Source organism: Lichenostomus cassidix, chromosome 10, assembly GCF_008360975.1.
Source record: "Lichenostomus cassidix isolate B80296 chromosome 10, HeHo_3.0, whole genome shotgun sequence".
Taxonomy (NCBI): domain Eukaryota; kingdom Metazoa; phylum Chordata; class Aves; order Passeriformes; family Meliphagidae; genus Lichenostomus; species Lichenostomus cassidix.
This window is the reverse complement of record NC_139491.1, coordinates 1776011-1792864: the sequence shown is the minus strand read 5'-3', so window position 1 is coordinate 1792864 and position 16854 is coordinate 1776011. Positions and strand designations below refer to the sequence as shown.

Below are 16854 nucleotides of genomic sequence, written 5' to 3'. Positions count from 1 at the left end.
CTGGACTCAGCTTCAGCCCCAGCCCCGGTCCTGGTCCCGGTCCAGATCCCTCCGGCCCTGCCGTGCCCATTCCGAGCTGTTCGGGCGCCTCTGTCCCGCTCAGTGCCCCGCCAAAGCAGCGGACTCTCTTCTGGCGGAGTGATCCGGAGTGACGCATCACCCTCCCCTCACGGCAGGGCGTAGCGCCGGCGGGCGGGAGGTTCGACTGAGGGGCGGCGATGGCGGCGGAGCGGCGCCGCAGGGCGGGCGGCGGCCTCAGCGGGCTCCTGCTCCGGTAGGGACCGTGCTATTCACGGGGTATTCACGGGGCTGTCCGGGCTCCTGCTCCGGTGGGGATCGGGCTATTCCCGGGGTGTTCCGGGGCTGTCCGGGCTCCTGCTCCGGTGCGGATCGCGGTCACTGCCCGGAGTCTCCGCTGCTCTGCTGAGGGATGTGTGGCTTGAGGGAAAGCAGCTGAGGCGCCGGCTGTCGCCCTGGGTTGTTTTGTGTATGTGGGTAATGCTGCTGTTTAATGAGGAACGCTGAGGGGAAAGGTCGTGTATCTCAACGTTTTCTTTTTTTTTTCTCAGAATACGTGAGGAGGGAAAGGACAGTATTCCTGAACATCCTTATCTCTATGAGGTAAAATCACAAACTGGTTTGGGTTGGAAGGGATCTTGAAGATCATCCCATTCCACCCCTGCCATGGCAGGGACACCTTCCACTGTCCCAGGTGCTCCAAGCCCCAGTGTCCAGCCTGGCCTTGGACACTGCCAGGGATCCAGGGGCACCACAGCTTCTATGGGCACCCTGTGCCAGGGCCTTCCCACCCTCACAGGGAAAGATTTCTTAATATCCCATCTAAATCTTGTCAGTTTGAAGTAATTCTCCCCTGTCCTGTCGCTCCATACTCTTGTAAATAGTCTCTCTCCATCTTTCCTGTAAGCTCCCTTCAGGTACTGGAAGGCTTCAATTAGGTCACGAATGGATATGATAGCATTGGAAAACACTCTGTGGAATTACTGAATTTTGCAATTTCTGGTATTAAAAAATGCTGAAATGCAGGGTCTCTATATAGTGTATTAAAAAGCTTTAACTATTTTTATTTTTTTTTTTGCAGACTGATGTAGAGATCTCACTGGTTGGTGGCAGTTGCAAAAATCCCATTGAAAGATTTTGGAATGGAAGCAGCGCAACGTATATTTTGCAGAAAGCAGTAAGTGTGCATGGTAGATGTTAATTTTGTTAAATGTAATCCAGATTTCTGAATTCCCATCAGATTTTTTCACACACCTTGCAGTTTTTGACTTACTTACACATTTCTTTTGAAGACACATAATGAAGCAAGTGACTCGATGGAAGAATCAAGAATGGATGATGCTGTTTATGCCTCTGAGCTTTTGCCAAAGGAGTGTGCTGGAGCCCTGGCTCTTTCTGTTGGAAGAGCAAAGTAAGTGTGAAAGCTTTCCCTCCCCTTTTGAGGTAGTTTTCCTTTGCAATTTTATGTCTTCTTCTAATATTCGGAAACTATTATTTTCAATATACCCAAAATAATATTCTTCATTAGTTTATGAGGAGTTGTGACTGTTTTCCATCCTGCAAAATGAGCTCCCTACTTTTAGTGGCTAAAAGTGTTTAAAAAATAGATAGAATCAAAAATGTGGTTTACCTAACTAATGTAATATTTTAATTAGCTTAAAATATAAAATTCAATTACAATTTTAGAATCCTCAGTCTAAATTAACATATTGCGTTATTTGCTGGCATCTTATTTTCTCCCTGTTCCCATCTCTAGGCAGTTGATTTCCTTGTACACAATGGTGCAGAATCCAAACATGACCTACCTGGGGATCAGTGACCTGGTTGTGCTTCCTCCCCTGTGGGTGAGGTGTGATGGTTCTGATCCTGAGCACACCTGCTGGATCGGAGCTGAGCCTCTCAAGGCTGGAAACAAAGTCACAGGGGTCAACATTTACACCGTTTCATGTGATGGTAAGGTGATCGTGGTGCACAGGAAATTAAATGTGGAAATGCTGATGTCACCATGCTGTCTTTATTCTCTGTGTGATGTTGACTTGGGAATGAATAAATGAATAAAAAGAGTGGATTAAAAATAAGAGAGAGATGTTTTTAACTAATACTGTGTGTGGGAAGCAGTTTTTTATCTTATAACTGTGCAGGCCTACCTGCACTTGAGTGCAATAAGAGCAGATTTAAACTGCTTTATTACACAACCACTGAGTCAAACATTTAGATGTTCACACCATCCCTTACAATCAAAAGGAGAAATGCAGGGAGAATCCCTGCTTTCTAAAGGGATAGCATGAGTCGAGCTTCACCAAATGGAGTATTTCAGAATGAATTTGGAGTGCTAAATTTGAATTGTCTCAAATGGATTTTTTGATTCTCACTTTTTTTCCTTTCCTAGGTCCTACAGCTGATAAAACATGTTTTCCAAACCTGGAAGAGCTCAAAATGGAACATAAAATAAGACATCATTCACCCATTGTAGGTTTTTATATTCTGTCATACCTTCAATTTAAGTTTGGGTTGGTTTGGGGAAGCTTTATAGATCCTCTATAGAAATTCACCTTAGTATGATTCTCTAGGATAACAGCCTGATTTCAGATAATGATTATAGTATATTTGTCTGGTATTAACCCTTTTTTGTGTGCTGTGAAAGGCTTTTAAAAATACTTTAATTATGATAGTTTTGTTGTTTTTATTTTTTAAATATAATTTTTCTAGGTGACAACAAAGGGATTTGCTCAGTATGAACTGATTGCAGCTGCTGCAATAGAGGACACCATTGCAGACTCTGGAGGCAATATTTATGTGGATATTACATGGAATGGTGTGGAGAAGATTCTGGAGATTCCCCCACTGATCTCAACTGCCACCCTGGTGAGTCAGGATGGAAAAGCAAACAAACCCAAGCTCTTTGCACAATGCACATCAAAAGTAGTGTAAAGGATACAAAATAGAAACAACACAGCCTGTTCATAATCTAAATTATAAGTGATGCTAGCACACTTTCAATAATGAAAATTTTAGGACACTTAATTTCTAAAGTTTGAAACTGAGATAAACTTTGGAACTTTCAGAATATTGCCCTGGAGTCAGGGGACCCCAGAAGTCCTGTGTTCCAGCTGTACCGAGAGCTGCAGATCCTCTTTGTGAGTACAGCGGAGAAATTCCAGTTTCACACTTGCATGGAATGGTGATTTTTTGTGGTAATAATTTGCTTTATTTAAAACTTCATTAGATGTTTCAAAGATAACTTCAAGTGTTTATTTTAGCTGAAGCCTTGGGTTCAGTTCATCTTGAGTATAAAGAGGACAAATCATGCAGGAAATTCTGGAAATTGGTAACTCCTGGTTAGCTGTGCAGAGACTTGTGATTCTTGGTGAAGTTATTTACACTTTGAAATACAACACATGCAGGACTCCCAAGAAGAACTGATTTCTGTTGTGATTTTCCTGCTGCCTTTAGGCTTTGGCTGAAGGTTTGAAGACAGGTGTGACTGAGTGGCCTGAGCCATCAGAGTCTGAATCAGCTCTTAAACTGGTCCAGGAATTTCTGACTGGTAATTGCTGCTTCTTGCACAGGGAGGGAGGGGTGTCTGTCACACTTCACAGGATTAAAAGAGAATTCCACATACAACTTTTAAACCATTAGAACTAGAAATGTTCATTTCTGTGCTGTAACCACTGCACAGAGCAGTTAAATAGGTTAATACATATCTGTCATTTTTCTTAGTCCTAACATCTACCAAAGTAATAATAATAAATATTTTAAAAAATATTTTCAAACTATACCCTTACCCAACAAAACCATTTTTAAAATGAATAAATTCTATTATTCAGTGTATTTGTTAGTTGTGGTGTGCCTGGGGTTTAACATGATCAGTTTGATGACACTTCTTTTTCATAATGCTGAAACTTATTTTTTTAACTCTACTAGATTTAAAGAAGAAGCTGGATGGAGATTATGTATCCGGAAACAAGAATGAAACAGAGGTGTGTGCAATTTGCTAACAGCTGCTTTGCAATTTCACTTCCCTCACAAGTGTGGTTACTGCAGATTTTGACTACATCTTGCATATCATTTATATGTGTAAATTCATAGAGATAAAGATGTTAAGAATTATGGATCTCTTGCTTTCTGTGACTGCTGTGTAAAAATAATGGAAGGAGGTCTGATTTTTGCCAGGAACTCTGATCTTTTGTGCCATTGCATTCTATCATTAATTTGCTTTTCATTGAAGACCAATAAATTCTTTCAGAAAATCAAATGTGACACAGCTGCTGTGGACAGTTGCATAAAATCAATCTTTGGTGAGCGAGGAGACCTGGATTTTACTGAACAATTATGGGGCAAAATGAAAAGTAAGTGTATTGTGCCCCATCTGCTTTCCTTTCATTTTCCTCTTCTGTGTCTGCTTGACGGTATTGCTTTCTGAGAGAAATTGACGTTCATTTCTGAGTTTTAAGGACTAATCAGCTCCTCAGAAAATTGGTATCAGCAGTCTCTTTCTCAAAGAGCTCATTTTAGGTATGTAGGATGATACATTTTCTTACAACCTTACAATGGCAGACCAGCATCTGGCAGAAGATAATTTCATTTTATTTGACTGCAAAAGGTAATAAGCCACTGGTAGTTGCTCTAAAACTAAAATCCCTCAACTCTAAAACTGAAAACTTTGTAATTTTTTCCCCCTAGATCTGAAGGATAATTTTCAGCGTATATAAAGAATGATGCCAAAATCTGTATCTGCCAATCAGTTTCTGCCATACTCTAAGTCAAACACAGTTCAGTGGTCTCTGTTGATCATTGTTTCTTTAGAGTAACCTTTTTTTTAAATCCTCACATGACAAAGTCACCAAAAAGCAGTGCAGTCTGTAATTTCAGTTCTCATTCTTTAATTGAGGGGTTTTGTTTTTGCAAGGGTGTGTTGGTCTGTTGTTACTGATTTAATAGCCAGAGGGCCTGGACTGATAATTAAAATATTGTGTCTTTTTCTGTTCAGGTGTCAGTTCCTATCAGGAGTTAACAGACTGTTTCGCACTGGTCATAAAATCCCTGGAACTTGGTGAGATACAGCCATGGGTATGTATTTGTATTTCACAATAAATGCTAAAATTTTGGTGTAGTTGCAAGTAGAATGCAGTTCTTGTCCCTTCACTGCCCCTCATTTGGTTTGTTTTTAAATTTCTTTCACACGTCACAGTTTGTTTCCCTGGTGTTGCACTTCTGACCAGTGTTTGATATTTCATCCACAATTAGATCACAAAAAGACTTTTCATTTTCAGATTCATCAAGGGAGTACCAGTTTCTTAAGTCAATTGATTCAGCAGTCCTATCATGGAAAGATGAAGGATGTTTCCCTCAGTGCCATCACTCCCATTCAAATGCTCCTGGAGATTGGCCTGGAGAAGATGAAGAAGGATTATGTCAGTTTTTTCATAGGTGAGTCTGACACTTGGTCACAACCTTAGGAATTCAAGAGACAAAGTGTTCCGTGCTGGAAATGAACTTTTTGGTAACCTCAGTCTCTCTTCTCCTCCCACCTGCTGAAGTGCAGTTTCCAGCTTCCTTAATAATGGAACTTTTCAGTTTTTAAATTTCAAAATTTAGAAAATTCATTTGTTTCAAAAGAAGCATAGCTTTGTCTTTTACCATTGTTACCCCTTCATTTCTTTTTTTGCTCTGTCATCCTGTTTTCATTCATTTCATTTGCTTTGTTATTTTCACTACTTGTAAACTCACATGTCCTAAGGATGGTGTTTATCTTAAAACGTGTCTCAAAATCCATTGTGCAGCAGGTGATAAATAAAATCTTGCCTCTCCCATGCCACTAAGGTTTTTCTTGTTTGGAGTGAATGATCATGTCAATAAATAACATCACACTCCCAGTGACTTTTTACTTTTTTGGTGGAATTCCCTCTTTGATCACCTGAATGTTGCTTATGTTTCATCTAATACTATGCATTACATTTTAATTTTTTTTTCTCCTGTTCATTTTACAGGCCAGGAACTTGCAACAGTAACCTATCTGGTGAGATGCTTTATTTTTATTTTGAAATTAAGAAAGAGTTAGAAAGTAGAGCATGATAGGGGGAATGCATGTCATATAAGCTGAGGCTGGAACAACACACTGCACAAATGTCATTGTTTTGTCTCCTTATTCCTAGATAATTCCCTTGGTATCTGATCTGGGTCACTGTCAAGGCAGTGAACTTTTCTTACCCTTTAATGGGACTTTGTTCTGAGTCTACTGGGCCACTCTAAAAATTTCTCTTCTCCAAAGAAGCAAGAATATAATTTTATTTACTGAGAGGGTGTTGTGTGTCTGTAGAAATTGAGTGCTCAGGTAAGAGCAGAAGCTTTTTACTGTTCCAGGATTACTTCATTTCCACATCAGTGGATCTCCAAGAACAAGTCCATCGTGTTCAAAAGCTTCACCACATGCTGGAAATAATTGTCAGCTGTACAGGTCTACTCCAGTTCAGACATGAGAACCTCTTCCCTTTGACACAGTAATTATTTCATTTTTACTTTTGCTCTTTAAATTGCAATAAAATATAGAGTCTGTTTGACAGCTTTAAAGAAACACTTAAAGCAGTCTTCCTTAATGTTGATGATAGTGAGACTGCAGGAGAAGTTGGATCTTCCTGCTAAATTTTGCTTTGTGACTAAAACTGAAAACTAAAAGAAATAATAAAATGTGAGAGCATAGTTAATTTTGCACAAGGTTTATGGTGTTGTACAAGCATTTCTTTAAAGAAAGTAACAGGTTGATATCTCTTGTAGGATTTGCATGAAGTATTACAAGGAAAGCCCTCTGAATGAGAAGCATGTGTTTCAGCTGCCCATCAGACCAGCTCTTGTAAAGAAATTCTATCAAAAGTAAGAGAAATTTCAGTGTTTGCAGCATAAAATTGAGATGATTCTGAATACCTGACTCAATTTTGATGTTTTTTGATTATTCTCAGTGATAACCCTGAAATCTGGAAGGTGGAGATAAGCAGTGGGCATGGGCAGAAGGAGGTGAAAACAACATGGCAAGTCAGCACTAATCCTCCAGTTGAACATGCAGCTGCAAACAATTCAGGTGGGCAATGTTTGTGGTGAAATGAGATAATGAAAGTTCAAACTTCAAACAAATTCAGGTTTTATCCTCAGTTCAGTGGGTCTGACCTATTTATTTATGTTTACTTTTTAGCAAAAGCAAAATGATATTTTGCCTTTTAATAAAAGAGTGAGATGGTATTTATAGAATTTAAGATAATCAGAAAATGGTGACTTTTTGCCTTCTCAACTTGGCTGAGTTATGTTTTTAGAGTTAAAATGACAGAATAGTTCCAGATATGAGATGATTGATATCCACAAAATCTTGTATCTTATTTCTAAAAGACCAATATATATCTGAGAATACTTTTGAAGAGAAATTTCCCTGTTGTTAATGCTGGTCTCTAGTCAGACAAGGTGCAAAGGGGAGAAGACCTGCCTTGCTGCAAGTAAATATAGAATGAGTGGAAAAGCATCAGAATGGGGAAGAATTAAGCAGAGAGACTGATACAGAAATAATTTGCCTTTTTGGGATGAGGTTTGATAGAGTGTGATGATTTGGTAAAGCTTTCCTGTCATTATTGAATTTTGTCATGAAGTGCTTGAGGAAAACTGCAGCTTTGAAAATAATTCTCAGAGCTGCTCCCTGAACTAATCTCTGCCATTTCCAACAAGAGTGACTAATCCCAACCTTTTCCTTTGTCCTTGCAGGTCTCTTTCTTGACTCCACAGTAAATGGAAGTGCTGAAGAAAGGCTGTATTTTATTACAAAGACTCAGTGCAGTCAGGTGCAGTTCACATGAGTTGATGTTACTCTGCAGGCAGGACTGGAAAGGTACAGAAAGGGGGAAAGTTCAGTGTTTTCTGTCCCAACAGAACTTTTAGAAACACTCTGTGCTTCAAACAGTTCATCTTTACTGACTTACTGGCTTTATTACACTTCAGTGGGATCTACACAGCCACAATTCACCTGTAGGCACCTAATTTGTTAAAACTTTAGTGCAATTATGTTTTGTATAAATATTTGTAAATAGAGTAGATAATTTTCATATATTTACAAGCATTCAATAAAGCTGTGCACTTTGGGGTTTCACATTTTATTTTTCTTCATTAAGAATGCAATCAGACACTGTTCAAAGTGTGAATTATCTTAACCAACAAACCAAACAATATTGTCATGTTCTCCTGGTATCAAGTGAGGCTTCATCATCCTGATGGATTTGGAAAGCTCTTCATGCAGGGCCTTGTCATCTTCAGCCAGTTTGGGTTTCTTTCTCCCTGTATTTATATTTTGGAGTATTCCTGGATATACTTCTCTCTCCTCTTCAACTTATTTTATTCCTTCAATGTGAAGTGAGTTATTTTAACAGTGTTGTATTGTATGTTTTGTATCATTTTTTGGAAAAAAAAATCAGTATAATTAGCTGGGCATAATCATTTAAATATGTTGGCAGTTGCATGTGTTATGTTGATTATTCAGGGATGTAACATTTTGGTGGTCTAATTTTAAACAATTCCATCGTTTGGTATATACTGACTAAATAACTTGAGACAGAAACATTTTGCATTAAGAACATCACTATTGGTAGGTGAGACTAAGGAAAACTCCCAATATTCATGCTTTTAAAAACTATAAATTATTTATTTATATTATAAATTGGTAGACTATTGCATTTTGGAAGAGCTGAGGTTACTCATAATCCACATTTTTATGTGTATTATATTCTGAAGTTGGATAAGGTAAGTCTGGTTCCCTGTGAACCAAATTGGAGAGATGTGGTTTAAATCTGATTCAGAAGTTGTCATCTTGGTTTACTCACTCCAAACAACTCTTCTCCACACCTAAATAGCAAGGTATATATTATCCTAACTTTTAGACATGAATAAGTTAATATTTAAGCAGTGCTCTTGGAAAATTTAAGTCCTTTTATATTTTAAAATCATGTGTCTGTCTTTCTTCAAATAGCAATTAAATGGTAATGAAACTTCTGTTGATCAGATTGAAATCAGAATTTGCAAGCAGCTTTTAATCACTTGAAATTTGTACTGTCAAGATTTGAATCACTTTAATCTTAGCTGTTTTTTCTGGTGACCAAAATGAGTAATAGTTTCCAAAATAATAAGGATTGTAAAATCTGCTACTTAGAATTAGTGGAAAGTAATGTGGAAAGAGAATGTATTTTGGATTTTGGTAAAAACAAAAAGATGTTTTGGGAATTGAATAGAAAAAACTTTAAAAGCTCTGGGTGGATAGGTAAATAATATTTCATTACAGGGGTATAAAAAGAGGCATCTGTGGTAAATTTTAACCACTCAAATAAGACAATTGCAGCTTAGTCCTTCTGGCAAATGAAGATGTGTGCAAACAGCAATTTTAGTTATGGTTTCGAAGGTAGAATATGAGGAGGACAATGCTGATGAGTATGCAGAGTGTGAAAACTGTAGGAAGAACAATCTCTGTCACCATTTCCATGTGAGTGATCAGGGAATCTAAAATTTGAGAAACGAGTAATATGTAAGAGATTTAATCCTCTGGAGTACACTAACTGCTAATTAGAGTTAACACAGATTAAAGATTTTTTGAACATAAAAATGTTGACATTGGTGTAAATAGCAAACAAAGCAAATAATTTCCTAAGTCTGCCAAAGCTGGAGCAAATCCTTGATAGCTTTCCCTCTTTCTTTTCAGGGTAAATTTTTGAAGACATGTCAGTCTTCAAAATGCAAAAATTGTGATTGCTATGAATTCACTGCAGTGCATTAGCAATATTTTACTGTTACTTTATTTTTATTCCACTCACTCTAATGGGAAGGGGCAGAAAAGAAAACAGTCATAGAGAAATCTTTGGGAAGCACTTGGGCCTTTTGATGATTGTTTTATAGCTGCTCAAAAATTTAAATGGGTTTTATTTTGCAGACCTTTATTCCACAAAGAAGCCTGGAAGAATTCATTAAAACCCAGTTAATTCACACTGAGCATGACTTGGAAGTTGAGGCTAAGCAGGGTAAACCAAGGTTGACTGCTGGGATGATGTTTCCTGCTATGTGGAATTTAGCTCATCCTCTTGTAAGAATCTGTAGTACTTATTTGAGCTCAAAAAAATTCCTACTGCAGGACTTCTGAAGGGTCCTGAATTACACCAGGAAGTTTTTAGATGTCTTTGAGCAGCTGCTCCCACTTGTGTTGGGGTTTCTTTATCACCAGGAGCATCAAAAAGCCCAAATGTGGCTTAATCTTAGGCCAGTCCTTGAACCTTTTATTTTTCATATAGTTCCACTTTATATGGAAGTCCCACATTTAGAGATTTTCTGTCTGTGTAGTTGTCTTGATTTGTCTGCATTTGGTTTGTGTTTGAAAAGGCATTTAGCACTTTTATTTTGAGGAGAATACTGTCATCCCCAATCTCAATTTTAAGTAGAATCTCTTCAAGGTTTTATATTTCATCAAAATCCAAAGCTGATCCATTTAGCTATGGTAGTTTTAGCTGGAGAGATTAAATAAAGACATTTTTCTTTAGAAGCTTGTGCTTTTGGGCACCTTTTAGCAGCACTCAGAGAGAAATTTCAAATCTGAAATTCCAAAATCTGCTTTTCTAGAGCCAAGCAGAGCCACGATTACCTGCAGCAAGGTGTTGGTGTGTGGCAGAGCAGGTGTCCATGGCCTTCCGGTGCCAATTTTCCACCTGGGAAAGTGACAATTCTGTTAGATTTAATAATCCTGCCCCATTCCCAGCACCTTCCTCTCTGTCCCTCAACACTTGTCCCCTACAATTAACTTGAAACTATTTTATTCTAGCAACACATGATTTTCTGAAAGTTTCTTCATAGCTTTATGGGTTTTATTGCAGTGTGTTTCTCCAAGTTAATTGTTTAATAAAACTTTTAACAGCACATAATAGATTCCATATTATTTTCCAGTAAGGTAGTACTGGAAAATGTGTAGTTTTCTGCCTAGAAGTCTGACAGCACTGCTAAATAACTTCTGATGGAGAATTTTGGCTGCATCAGCAAATCCAATTAGAGTTTGTGGAATGCTTTGGAAACAGTAATTGAGGCTGTTCCCACTTTCAGTGTCTGGAGATCTGTACATTAAATACATCCCTAATTTTCAGAACCAAAGTGTCACTGCAGATATTTCCTGAAATTCAATGTGCACATATATCAAAGAACAAGGAGAAAAAGAACAAAATTAGCAGTTGACATCACCTCTCTTGGATTTGGGAATCCATTTGCACTGATAATCTTTTTATAGTAGTCAACAGATGCCTTTGGGTATCGTGGTTTGTCCTTGTTGTTGAAGTCAATGTGGTAAAGCCCAAATCTTTCAGAGAAGCCTTTGTTCCATTCAAATTTATCCAGCAGTGACCAGGCAGTGTAACCTTTGACATTAACACCATCATTTAGAGCTGTAAAAGAACACAAAGCACTCTGGTAAAGGTGGGGTTTAGCCTGAAGATATGGTTCTATAAATGTTTTAGTTTGTAGCAGGAAGAGATGGAGAGGAGGACAGAAAAATGAAGTGCAAAGTAATTTAATTTAGATTCTTTGAAACTGTTGTCTTTAGCTTAGAGGTACTAGAGCTCCATGATGCAATTTCTCCTTTCTGAGAGTGGAAACTGATGATCTATTACAGTATTAAATCTCATGTAGATTATTGTATTTATTAGCATGAACACACATTTGCTTAGGTTGTCATTTTGGTGAGAATTTATTAGTCCAGTTTGTTGTCCATTTTGATTTGTGAATATTTATTTCTCTATGACGTAAATGACAAAAGCAAAAAATAAGCCCAAGGTGAAAACCCTGCAAAAGTCAAATGCTAAAAAGCTGTTTCTAAGTGACCTTTCAGTATCTCATTGATGTATCCCTTCAGGTACTGGATCCTCCCCTCATCACAGAGCTGGGTGCACTGCACTGTTTCAGACAGTCCATTCTCTGTCACATAAATCAGGGGGTTCCCATACTGGGTCTGCAAACAGAAATGTTTAGATTGGTTCACATTAAATAATTTTATTTTGACAGAATACGTGGCTTAGCAAAGTGCATTAAAAGCAATTTTCTAGATTTACTTACCTTAAGTAAGAAAAATGTGTAGTTGAAATTTAACTATGGGGTCTATTTTAAGATGACTGAATTCTATAGTTTTCTGAGCTGAAATTAAGGGGTTTTTGACAAAATTTCCAGTATGACAAGGCAGATAATAGGTGGAACTGTTGAAAATCTAAATCTAAACCAGGCATTTTGATTGTTTCCTTTATAATTAAAGATCTGCTCTACTCACCTTAACAAAGTTGAGCAATCTCCTGAACCCCCAGGGCACAGAGTAGAGCCACTTAGGGCCTGGAGCTGGCCAGTTGGGGTCCACCAGTTCAGCCAGGTCGTGGTCAGTGTGGTAACTGGACACTTGGAGAAAGGGAAAGTTCTTCTGCAGAACATAACGAGTGGTAAAATGCCCTATTCCCAGGAAATCCGAGGTGCCTTTAATATAGGTTTTCTCTTGCACTGAGAATGTTGGTAATCTTGATGTCCCCAGGCCCTGCTGGGCACTCTTCCTACCTATCAAAATAATTAGAGGAAACACATCTCTGAGCAGCATGGAAATTGGTTTTATCTCACCAACAATAAATTATAAAATTATAAAATCCTGGGTGGTTTGGGTTGGAAAGGACCTTTAAAATCATCTCAATCCACCTCTGCCATGAGTACCTCCCACTGTCCCAGGTTGCTCCAAGCCCCATCCAGCCTGGCCTTGGACACTGCCAGGGATCCAGGGGCAGCCACAGCTTCTCTGGGCACCCTGTGCCAGGGCCAAATATGGTTTTCCTGAATTTAGTGTTGATGTAGAGGGCACTTGAACTTAACTGGTTTTTTAAGGTGAGATAATCTTTCATCCTTTGGGTTTGGAGAAGTAAGTTGGGTATGATACATGGAGAAAACAGTGATTCAAAGTGTTCTGATGTGTCCCCAAACTGCTCAGGAGCCATGGCCAGCCCAGGGGCCATTTTTTCCTTTGCTGTGTCTCACCTGGGTCCTCATCCTTGACTAAAGCACTCTTTGTCCAGCTGTTATTCCCTTATAATGTACAGGAAGTGTGGATTTATTCATGTTTTAGTCAGTTATTGGGACTTACCTACATAATTCTTCATAACTTCTGGGTAGTCCCCTCTGTAAATGGGATTTGCAAACCATCCCAGATGGAACTGGATGTACCTTTCAGCAGCATCTCTGTCTGTCTGGCTGTGTGGATCAACAGGTTCCCCCCAGCCACTCGTTAGGGAAATTCCAACCATCCCTTAAAACAAAGGGACAATTCTGCAGTTCTTTAACTCTTCATACAAACAGCAGCACAATCACAGAATGAATCCTGATTACCTCTCTGCTCCCTGCGCCAGGTGTTGTTGTAGGAGTGCCAAACCTTGGCATGAGTCTGTAAAAATAATGTAAAAATAGAATAAATCACGTGCACATTTTCATCTCTCATGCCATGGGCACTATGGAAAGCTGGTAGCTACTTAATTCACTGAGGGCTGTCTGAAAATATCACAGAATTTCTTTTCTGTTTATTGCAGACAATTTTATTTCATGTAAGACATGACAAAAGCCTCTATGCAAGATTCCTTTCCTAAATTCCAGGAGATCCACATGCAGGTAATACAGAGCCCTCAGGACGGGGTTGTGTCCCATGGCTCTGCTCTTTAGATGTCTCTGCCTAACTTATTCAGGCAGATCAAAGTTGATTTTTACCAGAGAATTCTTGAAGTCACTTGCAACATTCAGATTCATTTTAACAGGTCAGGATGTCACTGCCTGTTCCTAGACTAACCTGGATATTTTCTTTTTCAACCAGCTCGAAACAAACTATAAGAGACATATATAGTATAAGGAAAATTAAAGTTGTTACAGCAGTGTTATATCAAGCACTTGACATTGGTACTGCCTTGGATTATGCACTGGTGGTTTAAAACCAGGTGATCAGTTCAGTGTCCCACTTGGAAATCACATTGTTGTGAAACTAGATTTCTCTTTAAAGAGTGCAATCTGATAACAATTCCTCATTGATGTATCATTTCAAACACAATTTCAGGAAGGTTTTTTACTTTGATGATGTGATGAGCAGCCTTGTAGGCAGCGCAGCCACCGAGCTTCAGTCCTGGAGCGTGTTCTCCTGTTTCATAGCCCTTCTCAGCCACGGCCTGCAAACACACACAGTCAGTCCTTCCCTGGGCACCAGAGCCAGGGAATGAGCTCCATCCCGTGGATCCTGTGCTCTCCTGCCTGGGCTGTGCCTCTCCAGTCCCCTTTTCCTTCCCCTTGGCTTCCATTTCCTCCCTCCTGCGTGGCTGATAATGTGCTGTGGATTGTTGGGAACAGAGTGTTGGTCTCACCAACACTAACACGGTGTTAGTGGAGAGAGCTGATGGAATGGGAAAAGGTAAATTCCTGTGTGTCTCTCCAGCTGAGGAGTTTTCAAAATTTTACTGGAATTCTTTCATGTCTTTAAACTGCCCATGTGCAGAATCTACCCTCTGATATTTTTGGCCACAAAGATTAATGGTTTAAATATTCCCCCTTCCTTCACCCTCTCCATTTTTTTCACTACTCTCCTGTAGTGTCACTTCCACAGAATTTTGGGAACAGAGCTGTGGAATCAGAGTGATTGGAAGGAAAGCATTGATAGCTTACCCAAGGATTGCTGAATGTAATCCAGTGTTTCACACGATCGCCAAACTTCTCAAAGCACAGATTTGCATAATCATTAAAATAATTTATCATGCTTATATTCTGCCAGCCACCATACTTTTCTTGGAGAACCTTTGGAAATAAGATTTTTGAGATTCAATCATTGTACTTCAAGTTCAGCTGCTGCTTAAAAAAGACTTTTATTTCTATTTCCTTCTATTTCTATCTCAGAAGGAGATTTTTCAAAACTTCAATGCATATAAAATGCAAATGAGTAGGAGATATTTACAAGTTCTTAAAATCATGCAGACATTTCTAATTTTTTTTAAGTACTCTTATTTCTTAATCTTAGGAAATGTATTTCTATCAGAAGGCTTTATTTGAGGTGTTTCTCTGATTTAAATATTGTCTAACCTGTGGCAGATCCCAGTGGTAGAGGCTCACAATAGGGGTGATATTATTTTCCAGAAGACTGTTAATTGTATCATTGTAGAACTGGATTCCCTTCTCATTCAGTTGCTCAGCTGATGAAAAGCACAGACAAGGAATTACCTGCATTGGTTCCCAAATAACTGGAAGAACAGAAATCTCAAAATATTGACCAGGGAATTTTACATTACAGGAATGGGAATTCTGTACTGGTTAAACTCTGTTCTGCAGACAGAGAGACAGAGAAACAGAATCTGTTTAACAGGAATGAGTCACTCCTGAGTAAAATTCCTTGCAGATAAGAATATTGGGAAGAATGTGGTGAAATTGTGCTTACCTTTGATGCCTGTGGGCATAATCCTTGGCCATGAGATAGACAAGAGGTAGTGGTTCACTTTCAGCTCCTTCAGTAACTGAATGTCATCCTGTGAGGAGAAAATCCAATTAACACGTCCTGTGGCCAAGCAGAATAACTTCAGTTACTCATCAGTCTTAAATAATTCAGAAAGCACAAAATCTGTGCAAGAGCTGCACAAAAGAGGATCATGTCACTGGACTCATACAAGCAAGTTTTAGAAAGTATTTCTAAACAGAGTAAATTTTGAGATTCCATTATTTATGCCCAAATAATCTCTGTATCAATCTCTTCTGGTGCTACAGCCCAGTGAGGCTCAGAGTCCCAGCTTCTCTAACATTTTTTTGTTAAGCTGATTTTTCAAACTTATGCTGCTTTGAGAGCTCAAATGAAACCTCTTCTGCATTTGCCCATTTTAGGAGATTAAGGCATAATTAGTTTCTTTTAGTTCTTGCTGAGACTACTGGTTCCCCCTTGGACTTCATATATGTGGAGAAAGCTCAGTGGAACATAACTTTTATTAAATTAGTTGCAATTCCAGTTATGTAATCCTGGCTTCTCAGAGTCATTTGGATTCCTCTTGTTGTGTATCTGTCTTTCCTCCAGCACAGTAATTTGAAAATTGGTTTTGATAATACTAGGCTTGAAAACAGATTGTGAACAGAGCTGCATTGGTTATTTGTTTGTTATCCTTTCAAGAAATGGCAAACCAAGATTTTGAATGGCTCCAGAACATTTGCAGAGCTGCAGTTCCCCTAGAATGATACCTTAACTTTGTAGTAACCATCACAGGCTGAATCTCCCGTCTCATTCCTGAACACTTTTCCTTTCTTGTGGGTAAAAGCATCCCAAATGCTTGGTCCTTTCCCATCCTTGTCCCAGGCCCCTTCAGTCTGGTAGGCAGAACTTCCAACACCCCATAAGAAACCTAAAGACAAAAAGGGAGTTATTGAAATATTTTCCTGCTAAATTGGTCTTGGTGCTAAATGTTCATAGGAGAAAGGAAATGGAACTGAAAGTAAGTCCTGCTGGAGAGGCCAAGGTTTGCTATGTGGAAATGTGCCTAAAAAGGGTCTGGAAATAGGGTATAAACTGAAGATGTCCTGTTCTGATGCACTGAAAAAAGAATCTAATCCTTTCATTTATTAAATCTGTAAAAACTGTATTTGACAGTGATGAGGTGGGGCATTGATAGCATGGCAGAAATGTCTTACTGTAAAAAAACAAATTAGGTTTTCACATCATTTCTCTCCTACTGGTTTTATGGTGGTTTTAGCAACTACAAGTTTAAATGTTATATAAAATATATAGAAATATTCTGGATAATTTTCCTATTATAC

At 38.7% G+C, this 16854-nt stretch overlaps 2 protein-coding genes across 2 annotated transcripts; one reads left to right on the top strand and one right to left on the bottom strand.

Moving 5' to 3' along the window:
• Positions 1–84: 84 nt before the first annotated feature.
• Positions 85–8143, top strand: ZWILCH (zwilch kinetochore protein). Its single transcript, XM_085070255.1, has 18 exons — positions 85–274; positions 570–621; positions 1100–1195; positions 1311–1429; positions 1775–1971; positions 2408–2487; positions 2728–2883; positions 3084–3155; positions 3472–3565; positions 3943–3998; positions 4265–4367; positions 5009–5088; positions 5292–5448; positions 6009–6037; positions 6382–6518; positions 6793–6888; positions 6975–7093; positions 7762–8143. Exons 1-18 carry the CDS (start codon positions 219–221, stop codon positions 7851–7853), a joined length of 1791 nt encoding a protein of 596 aa, XP_084926381.1. The 5' UTR covers positions 85–218; the 3' UTR covers positions 7854–8143.
• A 251-nt stretch (positions 8144–8394) lies between these two features.
• LCTL (lactase like) lies at positions 8395–15584 on the bottom strand. Its single transcript, XM_085070256.1, has 11 exons — positions 15497–15584; positions 15145–15254; positions 14734–14862; positions 14148–14243; positions 13423–13477; positions 13181–13342; positions 12332–12606; positions 11893–12019; positions 11257–11456; positions 10670–10733; positions 8395–9540 (listed from the first exon to the last, which is right to left on the bottom strand). Exons 1-11 carry the CDS (start codon positions 15513–15515, stop codon positions 9425–9427), a joined length of 1353 nt encoding a protein of 450 aa, XP_084926382.1. The 5' UTR covers positions 15516–15584; the 3' UTR covers positions 8395–9424.
• Positions 15585–16854: the final 1270 nt, after the last annotated feature.